This window comes from Notechis scutatus, chromosome 4 (genome assembly GCF_049901735.1).
Source record: "Notechis scutatus isolate UNSWTSFEM ecotype Mainland chromosome 4, rNotScu1.2, whole genome shotgun sequence".
Classification (NCBI taxonomy): Eukaryota; Metazoa; Chordata; class Lepidosauria; order Squamata; family Elapidae; genus Notechis; species Notechis scutatus.
Window position 1 is genome coordinate 81,780,190 of NC_142012.1, and position 14,102 is coordinate 81,794,291.

The 14,102-nt window shown below is 42.0% G+C and overlaps 1 protein-coding gene across 1 annotated transcript in view; it reads right to left on the reverse strand.

Annotated features, from left to right (window-relative positions):
• The window catches only part of RASGEF1A (RasGEF domain family member 1A), a 57,662-nt gene extending 48,900 nt beyond the window's left edge, over nucleotides 1–8,762 (reverse strand). Inside the window, exon 1 of the mRNA XM_026678388.2 lies at nucleotides 8,607–8,762. Within this exon, the coding sequence (XP_026534173.1) occupies nucleotides 8,607–8,633 (27 nt within the window). The 5' untranslated portion in view covers nucleotides 8,634–8,762. The remainder of the gene's footprint in view (nucleotides 1–8,606) is intronic.
• Nucleotides 8,763–14,102: the final 5,340 nt, after the last annotated feature.

Genomic DNA, 14,102 nt, shown 5'->3' on the forward strand with positions numbered 1-14,102 from the left:
TAGGTTAGCAGAAGCTGGAACAAGTAATGGTAGCTCACTCCATGACATGGCGCTAGGGATTCGAACCACTAAACTGCCGACCTTCCTGATCAACAAGCTCAGCGTTTTAGCCACCAAGCCACCGCGTCCCTAAATGTAAATCTACAGCTAGTCCTGACTTAAAACAGTTCATTTAGTGACCGAGGTTACAAAGGCACTGAAAAAAAGTGACTTAGGACCGTTGTGCACCCTTATGACTGTTGCAGCATCCCCACATGATCAAAATTTGGACGCTTGGCACCTGAACTCGTATTTATGATGGACGCAGTGTTCCTGGGGTCACACAATCCCCTTTAGTGATCTTCTGACAAGCAATGGGGAAACCAGATTCACTTCATAATGTTGGTAAAATATGGCAAAACTCACTCAACAGCTGTCACGCTTAGCAAACGGTAATGTTGAGGACTATCTGCAATTGCCCAACTCTAGCCTCATTCTCTCTTCCTCTTCTTCTGGATTTCTTCTCTAGAGTCAGACAGTTTTGGGTTCTAGATCACCGGCTCTCTGTTATTCTTATAAGTAAAGTCTTTGTCTTTTCTATCAAGCTCTGCCTGACAGGTATGTCCCATGCAGCCATCTGGGCCACAATTGAGAAGTGGTGTCACACTTCTGGAAAACTTTCTCAACTTCACGGTCTAAGCTCACAGCCCAGGGATAGCCTTGTCTGTCCACGTCTTAACCAGGTTTGACCCAGCTTAGCCAAGATGGGCAAGCTAAGCAACACTACCTAGCCGAATTTAAGTGCACCAGAAGAACACCTACTCTATCTCATCATGATGGACACAAAAACTTCACTCTTTACCACCTGCTAGATAGATTAGCTAAAAAAATTAAAAATAGGTCTAGCAAATAGAGTAGTGTAGGATAGGATAGGATAGGATAGGATAGGATAGAATATGATAGAATAGAAAAGAATGCAGAAGGGAAGGGAAGAGAAGAAGAGAATAGAATAGAATAGAATAGAATAGAATAGAATAGAATAGAATAGAATAGAATAGAATAGAATAGAATTCTTTATTGGCCACGTGTGATTGGACACACAAGGAATTTGTCTTTGGTGCAAATGTTCTCAGTCTACATGAAAGAAAAGATACATTCATCAAGAATCATCAGGTACAACACTTAATAATAGTCATAGGAGACAAAATGTTGGAGATGTAACTGAAAAACGGGCATATTTTATCATATGTCAGGGGGTCTTTAAACTTGGCAACTTTAAGACTTGTGGACTTCAACTCCCAGAATTCCTCCTCCGATCACGTTAGCTCAGGAATTCTGGGAGTTGAAGTCCACAAGTCTTAAAAGATGCCAAGTTTGAAGACCCTTGGCATATGTGTTAAAGGAAAAAAGAAAATTGGGGGGGCAAAGATACACAGGGGGCTAGAAAAGGTAATAGGGAAACATATAGATTTAAAAACCTGAACTGTTTTTATTAGGTATAATATCAGGAAAAAAATTAGATAAGAAAGATATGTATTGAATATCACATATCCTAATAGCAGTGAGGATTACATTCGCACAACATTGGAGAAATGAAGAGATACCACAGGATGAAGAGATAATGAAGAAGATACTGGTCTGTGCAGAAATGGACAGATTGACGTTGAAAATTAAACAGGAGGAAGATACAGAATATTATCAATCATGGAATCTATTTTATCAGTGGTTGGGGAAAAAAAGGGGTGGGGATTAAGAATGTAATCAGTATTGTTAAGTGAATTAAATAGCCAGACAACACTGTGTTTATTAAGCACTAAGAAATGTAATTAATAAAAAAAATCAATAAAATTAAAAGAAAAAAAAACTTCACTTTCCCCCAAGAAAGTTAACTTTCTAGGTCTGCGTCCAGAATTTGTGGGTGCTTCCATCACTGGACAGACACTTGTTTGAAATGGTTTGGGTCTCCTGCCTGAGCAGGGGGTTGGACTAGATGATCTCCAAGTTCCCTTCCAAACTCTGTTATTCTTAGTGGCATTCTGTTATCTATTACAACTACTTCTATAGAAACTTTTCATTCCTCTCCTTCCCAATCACTTCATGGCCTGAATCCATCATTTCCTAAATCTGCTTCTTCTGCGTATCTTTCCTTATTACTACATTTCTCTTTTATAACCAGTAGTAGGAGAAAAAAATGTTCTGCTTTCTGATATTTTAGCAGTTCCGCCAGTCTCTCTTCGAGACTTTTACAGCATCCTCTTAGGAAGCTAATTTGGATAAGTCTCGGTCTTTATAGGCAAGATTTCTATTCACCTACAATGCTATAGATCCCTTTTTTAAAGTTAGGATTTTACTTGTTTCTTGCAACTGCAGTTCCTACAGGCTGTTTTTAAACATTTTGCACACTTATCTCGCACCTACCCAGATAGATGGGAGCATCTAGCTGTGAGCCACTGATCAAGGATGTTAAACAAGACCAGCCTTGGTGAGAATTTTAGTAGGGGGGGGATCTATCTAGGATAAATTGGGAGGTCAGCAGGGCATGCTGGAAGAAAACAGTGCCAAACCCTTTTCATATAACCTTAAGAAAACAGAATGGATTAAACTCAACTCCAAGGTGGCTTTAATTTATTTTAGCTCTGTGCCCGATAAAAAGCGTCTCCTGTGATGGTAGGAGGCACCCAGCCACAGTGTCAGCCATCATATCTTGCAATTCTTCCATCTTAAACAAAGCGGATTTTAAAAAATCAACGGAAAGCAAATGGATGATCTTCCTTGCGGGGTTTTAGCATTAAGTCAGGGGACTCAAGTTTATCTACAAAAGGGAAAAAAATAATTATTGCTTTCTCTCAAAAGGGGTTTAACTCAAGATGCATGATGTCAAAGCCCAAATGAGGTAGAAGTTAAAGGGCTGTCAAATTCCAAGAAGTTCTTTCTTTCTTTCTTTCTTTCTTTCTTTCTTTCTTTCTTTCTTTCTTTCTTTCTTTCTTTCTTTCTTTCTTTCTTTCTTTCTTTCCTTCCTTCCTTCCTTCCTTCCTTCCTTCCTTCCTTCCTTCCTTCCTTCTTTCTCTCTCGTCCCTTTCTCTTTTTTCTCTTTCTCCCTCTCTTTCTCCCTCTCTTCCTTCCTTCCTTCCTTCCTTCCTTCCTTCCTTCCTTCCTTCCTTCCTTCCTTCCTTCCTTCCTTCCTCCCTCCCTCCCTCCCTTCCTCCCTCCCTCCCTCCCTCCCTCCCTCTCCCTTTCTTTCTCTTTCTTTCCCCTTCTCTCTCTTCCTTTCCTTTCCTTTCCTTTCCTTTCCTGTCCTGTCCTGTCCTGTCCTGTCCTGTCCTGTCCTGTCTTGTCCTGCCTGTATTCACTTATGGAGAAGGAGAAAAAAAAAAAGGCAAACTCAAAGCAGAAATACTACATGTAGAATGTGGAATGAGCACAGAAATAAAACAGGTGCTGGAGATACTTTGCTGTGTAAAGTGGTAACTCCAAGCTTCTCTTCCCCTTTTAAGGCAGCTTCTTCCAAAATCACCCTTAATATTTATCTAACAATTTGAGAATTTGTCTCTGTTCACTCAACCCTCAGTGCTGATGCTAAGAGACGGCATTTTTTTTTAAAAAAAGGAAACAAACAGTTGAACAGTTTTTCAACTGTTTCTCCTCAAAAAGGTTAAAAATAGATCTTGTACATCTTGTCCAACACATTCTGCATGGCTATTTACAAATTAGGACAAGAAATGTTCCTAATAGTAAACAGGAGCATTCTTCCCGCAGTTCAGTCCAAAGTTTGCCATTCAAATGTTGGGAGTGAGTCACGAGAACTGGAATTTGAAGACAGAATGTACAGCAGCTAAATAAAATCTAATTGAGGAATGAGACGGGGTGATTGTATGCCAAAGGGCTTCTTCTGCGGTAGTTTTTCAGTGGCATTTCATAACTTTAGTCACAAGGCATTGTGTTTGGGGAGCACAGGATAGTTTGACAACTGGGAATCAGCTAGAAGATGGCTTGACTTTGCTTGGGACTTCACTTTGTCCATTTCAGGGATAAAATTCCTGGTGGGCTGCTTATCTGGATGCATATTATAAATTTTTGGGATGGAGGGAGACCTTATTCTCCTTCCATCTCTGTCCTGGTAGGGATGACACGCATGTGAAACTGTGTTCAGGCTTGAATTGAGAGGTCCTTGATGCTCTCTGAGCTTGGTGGTTTTCTTGCAGACATTTCATGACCCAACTGGGTAACATCATCAGTGCTAGAAGGGAGAGGGGTTTGCAGAGAGGAGGAGGAGGAGGAGGTGGAGGACTGTGGGGTTCTAGGTCCTTGGTGCTCTCTGATCTTGGTGCTTTTCTTGCAGACTTTTCATTACCCAAACTAGGTAATATCATCGGTGCTAGAAGGGAGTAGGGCTTATGGAGGAGGAGGATGACCGACAATGACAACAACAACAACAACAACAACAACAACTGTGAGGTCTTCAGTGCTCTCTGAGCTTGCTTGTTTTCTTGCAGACATTTCATGACCCAACTAGGTAACCTCATCAGTCTTAGCATTGATGATGGTACCTAGTTTAAGACATGAAATGTCTTCAAGGAAACAATCAAGCTCAGAGAACACCAAGGACCTGATGATATTACCTAGTTTGGTAAAGAAACATCTTCAAGAAAACCACCAAGCTCAGAGAGCACCAAGGACCTTTCTTCATAGGAGCATGTGAAGATGGACAATGCAGAAAGTGTCCAGCCTAGAATGTTACTTTCTACATTGTCCACCTTCACATACTTCTACAAAGGAGCCCTTTTATCAATCCTGATCTTGCCACGCAGTTTCACACAATATGGTAGCAGTCACTCAGTACAAGGCTGTCACAGAGAAGAAGTGACTGACTTCTTCTCCAAAGGGCCTAAGGGCAGGACCAGAAGTAACAGGTGGAAAGATCATTAAAGAGAAATTCAAGCTAGAACTCAGGAGAAATTTTCTGACAGTGAGAACCAATAATCAATCAATGGAATAGCTTCCTTCCTGGAGTTGTGGATGCCCCATCATGGGATATTTTCAAGAAGAGATTGGCCAGCCAATTTGACTGGGATGGTACAGGGCCTCCTGATTGAGCAGGGGGCTGGACTAGAAGACCTCCAAGGTCCCTTCCAGCTCTATGCTGATTCTGAAAATACGGCTTTGTAAAACCATTCTAATTCACCCAAAGCAACAAAAACATGCTATATGGAACTCGACAAATGTAGCAACCCCTGAATATCATTCAAAGCAGAATACCGTAGGTAATTCACCGAATGATGCCAGTGAAAAAGGAAGTCAAGTTCAACATTTGAAATAAGGATCAAACCAAGTAGCTGAAAAAAGTGTCTAAAGGGTACAACCCTTATTGGGTGACCTGTTTGATCGTGAACTCTGTGTATGTCCATGTTGAGAATAGCACTTCCTGCTCTCAATCGTAATTATTTCTCAGATAGAATTACAGTATAAGTGTCAGGGTAATACACATGTTTACAATATCCATGTCCAGAGCTCAATTCTTGAGCAGGGAGGGTTGGGCTAGACTAGAAGATCTCCGAGGACCCTTTCAGCCCTATCATTCTACGTTCTGCCTCTTGTATGCATTTCTCCATTCCACATCCCTATTGATTCTTGACTTCCTGGGCCTTGGAATGGACTGTTTTTAACCGGGCGGAGAATGTTGATCCCTCCCATCAACAATATATTGACTCTCCTACAAATCATCATTTTGCTTTGAGCTTTGTTGATGTTTTCCTGTTCTTGTCAAACCAGGTTTGACAGCTGCAAGGTTTTAGCTACCTGCGGAGTCACATCGGCCTCTGACAAAGATGAGCCTTTAAGAGGTTCTAAGCTCTGATAGCTCAGGGCAACAGCTCTCCTATAGAAGAGGCTGATGTCAGACAGACCACACAGGAAAAAATCCCAGACATGCAATTACCTGGCTGGCTATGTTTGAAAACAGAAGGCAAAATGGATCTTGGTTCTGCTCCAACAGGTACTTATCAAGATAGCAATGGCAATAAGCACTTAGACTTAGCACTTAGACTTGTATACTACTTCCCAGTGCTTTACAGCCCTCTCTAAGTAGTTTACAGAGTCAGCCTCTTGCCCCCAGCAATCTGGGTCCTCATTTTACCCACCTCAGAAGGATGGAAGGATGAGTCAACCTTGAGTTGGTAAGGATCAAACTGGTGACAGTCAGCAGAATTAGCCACTACAGCTCTAAATAACAGATAATAGACAGACAGAAGACAGACACATAGATACAGATACATAGATAGATGATAGATAGATATTATCTAGCTATCTTAGATAGATAATAGATAGCAATAGCATTTAGACTTATATACCACTTTGCAATGCTTTTCAAAGTGGTTTACATAGTCAGCCTCTTGCCCCCAATAATCTGGGTCCTCATTTTACCAACCTTAAAAGGATGGAAACCTGAGTCAACCTTGAGCCGGTCAGGATCGAATTCCTTACAGTTGGCAGAATGTAACAGAAACCCAAATAAATAATGAAACTACACTCTACAAAATATCTTGCCAATATCCCAGGATCATTCTTAATGCTCTCCCTATTTTGTGTGAAGGAGAAAGGACCTATCCTTGTGATGCTTATCCTTTTGATTTAACCCTTTGAATTTTAATCGCTTTGTATCATCTTTTTGTAAGCCGCACAGAGCTGCTGTTATTGGTGAGATGAGGGACATAAACATGTTAATAAATGAAGGATTCCGCTCAGCCACTTTGAATGAGCAAAGATTAATTCGCTTCCTACACAGGTTCCACTTCTGTTGTCTCCCTTGCACAGAGGATCTCAAAAGAAAAGAAAGAACTTGTGCCATCCATTGTTTAATCTTTGGGAAGCGTCCAAGGTTTTCTTTGACAACGTCCCCTGGGATGAAACGGGCACAGGTTGCTCAGTGTCGTTTACCATCCAATGTGCCAACTTGGGTCCTTGTGACTAGGAAACGGCCACCTGTGGTTTGTTCTGAGCATGCTCTCCCAGGCAGGAATCTAGTTGATTAGCAACCCTCTCCATTTTCAGTGTAAGGCAAACCACAGGGACAATTTCTGATTAGATGGGTCTGGCAACGCAGGCTTCCAACCGCTAAGAGGCTGCCCCAAAGAAGAGGGGGACCAACCTATTCTCTGAAACACCAGAAGTCAGGAGAAGAAGAAATGGAGGGAAACTAAGCAAGGAGAGAAGCAACCTGGAACTAAGGAGAAACTTTCTCACAGTGAGAACAATCAACTAGTGGTAGCACAGAGAGGATGGGGTCAACCTGTTTTCCTTAGCCCCTGAAGGCAGAACATGAAGAAGCAATGGATGGAAACTAATAAAGGAGAGAAGCAACCGAGAACTAAAGAGAAACAGTGGGCACAATTGATCAGTGGAACTGCTAGCCACCAGAAAGTTGTAGGGTGCTCCATCACTGGAGGTTTTCAAGAAGAGACTGGACAGCCATTGGTTCAGAGTGATGTAGGGTTTCCTCCTGAGCAGAGGGTTGGACTAGAAGACCTCCAAGGTCCCTTCCTGCTCTGTTCTTCTGTTTATTTGAATATGGCAATTGTTTTGAAATGTTCATTCTCAATTCACTGGGAAGCTCCTGAGTTCCTTTTGAGCCACGGGCAGGAAGTTGGCGGCTTCAAACGTTCCCAGAAAAATTGAGCTGCACTTTTCATTTTTCGATGTCCGGGTTAATGAACCAAGACCTCTTTGGTTGTCCCGAGGATCTCGCAATCGGTCCTTCACATTTGGGAGAGGAAACCTTAGACCGAAAAGTTGAGAAGAGTGGACTGGCTGGCTTCCTTTCCATTGGCCGATTCTACTACAGGGAAGGGTGGCAAATATCGCCTTGTAATGCCTCCCCAAACGAAGCAGCAAATGTTGGAAAAGTGCCCAAATGAACAACATCCGTCTGCAGTGGTAGGCCAGCTATTTTTTTTCAGGAAGCGGAGCAAAACATACACAAACACAGCCTCCAGTTAGAAGTTGGTGAGCGTTTGCATGAAAGAGCCTCTGGCACGCTAAGAATCCTTTGAGTCAATAACAAAACAAATTGCACACCTTCCCGTAGGGAGGCTCTTGCAAGTCCCCTGCACTTGTTATGTCTATCTTTGCTGTCAAGAGAGACCCAAGAATGCAGCTGCTGCAGCCCTCCTATTTCTAAATAAAACCGTTCAAAGGCGTGTGGTTTTTTTTTTTTTTTCCTCTAACGCTGCCTCCAAAGGCTCCTGTTATTACGTTTATTTACCCAACGGCAGCCAAACTGCCGAAGCCAAACCAGAAAGGGCAGTTTGAAGCAGGAACGAATCAGCCACGCTGGACAACAAAAGAAAGGGAAAAAAAAAAACCTTCAACCTCTCTTTAACATTTAAGTTACTACATTTTCCCATGGGAGCCGGGACAGCTAAGAATATCCCTACACCTGACTTTCAACAGCTTGCCTAGAGTATAGATGGCAGATCCATCAAGTTTTGCTTTCTTTTGTTCTTCCATTCAACTTTTCTTGGAGTTTCAAATATTTACCGGCTCACCCTTGGAAAGGGTGCAAAAAAGAAGGAAGGAAGGAAGGAAAAAGCAAGAGGAAGGAAGAAAAACAACAACAACAAAATCTTTCTTACCCTCATGGTTTTCTGGAGTATGTACATAGGTTTTCTGCCCGGTATAACCCCCTGTTAGCCTACAGCATTGTAGTTTCAGTCTAAGAGGAGAGGGAATGAGAGAGAGAGAGAGAGCAGCTCCCTCCGTCCAGCAACTCTTCCCGCCAGCTCAGATCTGAAATAACAAAGCTTGCAAGCATCCCATTTCCAGACTGGCTCTGACGTCAGCAGCTGCCTCAACCCTCTGTTGGCTGAGCCAGAGGCATGTCGGATTCAAAAGGAGGGCTGGCTGACCGCATCTGTCTTTTGTGCCAGCCTTGGAATTCGTTTTTATTTTTTTAAAAAAGGGCCCTTCTCAACCTCTTCTTTTTAGAAAGACACGGGTCACTCTTGCTCATTGTGTCTTCCCTTGACTTTTTGCTAGCTCAGAAAGACCAGGACAGGATGGCAAGGGGATTAAAAAAAAAAAAAAGAGGACCCAGTTGGCTGGAAGTTACAATGACAGAAAATACAGCTACTCCTCGACTTACATGAGCCCAACGTGTAGGTGTTGCTAAGCGGAACATTGGTGAAGTGAATTTCACCCCATTTTGTGACTTCTTTTTTTGAGGGGGGGCACTGTTGCTAAAGGAATCATTGAAACTATGTAGTTGCTAAGAGAATATGGCTTCCCCAATGATTTGGCTTGCCTGGAGGTTGGAAAAGCTGGGGCCAAGCTGATTTTCCTACAGATTTTAAGCCAGAACTAATTTTTTGGTGAGGCATAACAAATATGACAAAGGAGGGTTGCGTATTTGATATTCCATGTTTTAACAGCAGCAAGAATGGTTTTTATAAATGGTTGGACGACAACAGGGGTAGAAATTAGGAACTTAAGAAGTATTGCTATGCACACAAATGGCCTCAGACAGTATGCTGTTCATTAAGCACTTATTGTATGGAAAGAGAAAACCAATAAAAATATTTTAAAAAGGTCGCAAAAGCTGATCTTCTTTTTCAGTGCCATTGTAACTTTGAATGGTCCCTAAGTGAAGTATGTTGAAGGACTACCTGTAACAGATTTGGAAGGGACCTTTGAGGTCTTCTAGTGCAACCCACTGCTCAAGAAGGAGAACCTATACTATTTCAGACAAGTGACTGTCCAGTCTGTTCTTAAAAACCTTCAGTGCTGGAGCACCCACAACTTCTGGTGGCAAATTGTTCCACTGGTTAATTGCTCTCATGGTCAGGAAATTCCTCCTTAGTTCTAAGTTGCTTCTCTCCTTGATAAGTTTCTAGCCATTGCTTCTTGTCCTGCCTTCTGGTGCTTTGGAGAATAATTTGACTCCCTCTTCTTTGTGGCAACCCCTGAGATATCGGAAGACTCTATCATGTCACCCCTGGTCCTTCTTTTCACTAGATTAGACATACCCAATTCCTGCAATTAACATCCATAGGATTATCTGGTAGTGTCCTATTCAACGATGTTGAACTTTTGAATCAAGGAGAATTTTTTTTAAAAAAAAAAAACACCTGTAGTTCTCCTCTAAGAAATGAGGATTATGGAGCATGCTGAAACATAAATAGATAGAATAGAATGGAACTGGAAGGGACCTTGAAGGTCTTCTAGTCCAACCCCCTGCTCAAGCAGGAGACCCTACACCATTTCAGATAAGTGATTGTTCTAGACGCTTCTTAAAAACATCCAGTGATGGAGTACCCATGATTTATGAAGGAAAGCTATTCCACTGATTAATTGTCCTCACTGTTAGGAAATTCCCCTTAATTCTCAGTTGTTTTTCTCCTTGATCAGTTTCCATCCATTGCTTCTTGTCCTGCCTTCTGGTGCTTTGGAGAATAGCTTGACTCCCTCTTCTTTGTGGCAGCCCCTCAAAATATTGGAAGAATGCTATCGTGTCACCCCTAATTCTTTTTTTTTCTTTAGACTAACCAAACCCAAAACCTGCAGCCATTTAGTCTCCAGGCCTTTGATGATCTTGGGAAAAGTAAAATACAATGTAAGCAACAAAAGCCTTCCAATCTCCTGTCCTCCTCCCTTACTCATCCATCCCACTCCGTATGTTATCACATGTTCATTTCATGATGGGACAAAATTGCATTTCAAGGCACCCATTTTAAGAGGCGGCCACATTCATTCAAGCTTCCCCATTAAGGGGTCCTTTGGCAGCTCTAAAATTATTCATTTTTTAAGTCCCATGCCACTCATTTTTCAGGGGGCTTGAAACAGTGATGGGATTCAAAAAAGTTCTGTGGGCATGGCTTGGTGGACGTGGTGTGGCTTGGTGGGTGTGGCTTGGTGTGGCAGGGGAAGGATACTGCAAAATCCCCACTCCCTCCCCACCCCACTAGCCTGCTTTCCAGCTCCGTTCTCCTGTGCAGGGCAACCAAAGAAGACCCAGCCGATTAGCTGGGACTCAATGGGAGGCAGAGAATAGAGGGGGTTGGTGGGACCAGTCAGAGATGGGATTGGCCAGGTCTCCAAACTACTCAAAATGTCCGCTACCGATTCTGCAGAACCAGTCAGAACCAGCTGAATCCCACCTCTGGACTGAAATGAGGACTAGGTTCCATGCGTTTATACCCAGGGAAATGTAGCGCAGGAGGGGAAGGCCTAGTGAGTGACTCAGATATGCTGGAAGTTTCTCCAAATATTTACATCCAAACTTGCGGATTTGAAATAGGGCAGGTGTGAAATGCTGCTGAAAGATAGTTGGAGCCATTGGTATTTGGCAATCACTATTTAGTCACATTTTGATTTTAACTTCAGGTCAAAATTGTTGATTGTTTGCTGTGCCTTGGTGACATTCACTTTGTCGGGGAAGTTTGCTTCTAAAAAACTTGCCTATTCGAACGTAATTAGACACCCCCACTGCTTGAATTCTTGGCGTGCTTTGGGTAAATCTGATAAAGACCTATAACTCGGAAAGTAAAGGACTTTTCTACTTGTTCTACGGGAAACTTGCAGGGGGAGGGAAGGATCACATATGATTAATTTTTTTCATCTTAGATGTTCTGGTTGGAGAAGGACACAGCTGCCTATTGTGCTTTCCTCTGGAAAATAAAATAAAATAAAGGCTAGGGTTTGTAATTCCACCTACAAGGGGGTTTTCTTAACTTTGTGGATTGATAAGAGACAGGATTTTCAAGTGAGATGGTGAAGGAGAACAAAGGCCATTTTTCCCCACAATATTATTTATGTCCTTGGCTTGCTGCTTGAAATCAGTTGGCCAAAATTTGTACTTTCTACCCTGGGGTTCTCGCCATGTTGTTTTTCTACCTGCCTGCCTTATTGTGAAGCTGTTCATCCAAGATGCAATAGACCCTTATTCAGATTAACAGAGTTGAAAGAGACCTTATAGGTAATCTAATCCAACCCCCCACCACCACCACTGGCTTGGAAACTCGGGAAGATTATTTGAACCCATTATTAGTACTGGTAATACTGATTTGGAAACATAACTCCCTAGATGCTTTTCTCAGTTCTCCTTGGAGAAGACTAGAGATTAAATTGGAGCATTTCTGACCTAGCTCATAACCAAGCTATTCGGCTTGAATAGTCCTGTAATAAAATGAACAAATATATACATGGCTTAGGGAAAGGAAGAGGGAGGGAAAAGGAAGGAGAGGGAGAGGAAGAGAAGGAGGAGAGAAGAAGAAGAAGAAGAAGAAGAAGAAGAAGAAGAAGAAGAAGAAGAAGAAGAAGAAGAAGAAGAAGAAGAAGAAGAAGAAGAAGAAGAAGAAGAAGAAGAAGAAGAAGAAGAAGAAGAAGAAGAAGAAGAAGAAGATGATGATGATGATGATTTGGGTTGGGAGCTTATTATTCGGGACAAATTACTTATTGATTTGTTTAATTTAAATTGATAGAGCTGCTCAAATCTCTCAACTCTGGATGGCTTACAATAAAAACAACCATTAAAAAAAACACCCTAACAATACGATCTGCATGAACTAATTAATTTAATAACACCGCCCTCAAAGTCTCTTCATCTCAGGACCTGTGGAAGTGCCAGGTCTCCAAGGCTTACTTAAAGAAGGACAGGTTGTGATATTGTGAAATAAACAAGGAAGAAAAAGAATGTAACATGATCCAAGGATTCAATTGTGGGCTGGTTATGCCAGTTAATATATTTCAAGCGCACCTGTAGCATCAACAGACATCTAAGCCTAGTTCAAATGACACTTTGCTCCAGTTCTCTTACTATCTTGACCCGAGTCTTTGATTTCCTTCTACGTCATCGGGATGCGTATAGTAAAATCTACCTTGTCTTCAGGGGTGGGCTCCGAACGGTTCTCCCCAGTTTGGATGAACCAGTAGCTAACCAGTAGCTAACCAGTAGCTAATTTTATGACTGGTTCAGCGAACTGGCCACGCCCACCCAGCAACCAGGCAGACAGCCAGTTGCTAAAATTTTTGAAGCCCACCCCTGACTATGCTCCAGTTCTCTTACTATCTTGACCCGAGTCTTTGATTTCCTGCTACATCATCGGGATGCGTAAAATCTATCTTCCTTTAGCTGATCTAAAAAATCTAATACTGGATAGCAGACCACTAGGAAATCCCAAGCTCAAAACCAAAAACAATCTGGAAAAACATGGTTGCCATCTATTTCCTAACTGCATTTGAGGAAACTACCGATTGTAGGAGCCCATCTGGATTCAAAAGAAAGCTACTTTCAGTGTAAACACTGGAACCAGATGAGCAATTGTTTTTGTTGTTGTAGAAAGATGAGCTGCCTTGAAGAAGAATTTGATAGCTCTCTTAATGGATTCCTTGACCCAAACTATCCAAATAGAGAGGCAGTCAAGAACATAGCAAGAACAGGGTGTAAGCAGGAAGAACTGGCTTGGTGAGTCAGTGTTGTTTGGCTTTGGTTCCATGCCAGTGTTTTTCCCCCTCTCTTTTATTTAATGCACCTTTGGTTGCATAGTGCTCCCTTTCCAAGCCACTCTCTGTTTAGTTTGACAACCCATGACTAATACTCGAGCCATTTAGTACAGTATTTCTACTGTTAAATGCCAATCATGTGATGTTTTAACAACAGCTAAAAGTACTTGGCAGTTACGGCTGGCTTCCCAGTTTCATGCCGACCTGTGCTTTGCAGAAAGAGCCACGATTGGCTGCGATTACCTACAACAGAGTAGTAAACCACGCATTGCACGGCCCTGCTTTTTTTCTGAGACACTTTTTTTTAAAGCGTAGGAGAGGTCAATAGTGCTTTGTTTCAGCTTTGTGGATTGTGTAGCTGGCGAACAGGTTTCTTGGTTACAAATAGCATGCAAAACTCGGAACCAGCGAATTGGCGTCTAGCGTTAAGTCTGAATTTAAGGCGATATTGTTCCTCTGCATTGTAAAGATGTTGTGCTTGTTGTTGTTTTTTTAAAAAAAAAACAAACCAAGCCCATTTATTTGTAATGTGCAATTTGCACAATTCCATAAGCACTTTCTGACAAGTACATTCCACTGAGCAAACAGGGGAACATTTCAAAAAAAAAAAGCAGGCATAGAAATTATCCCAA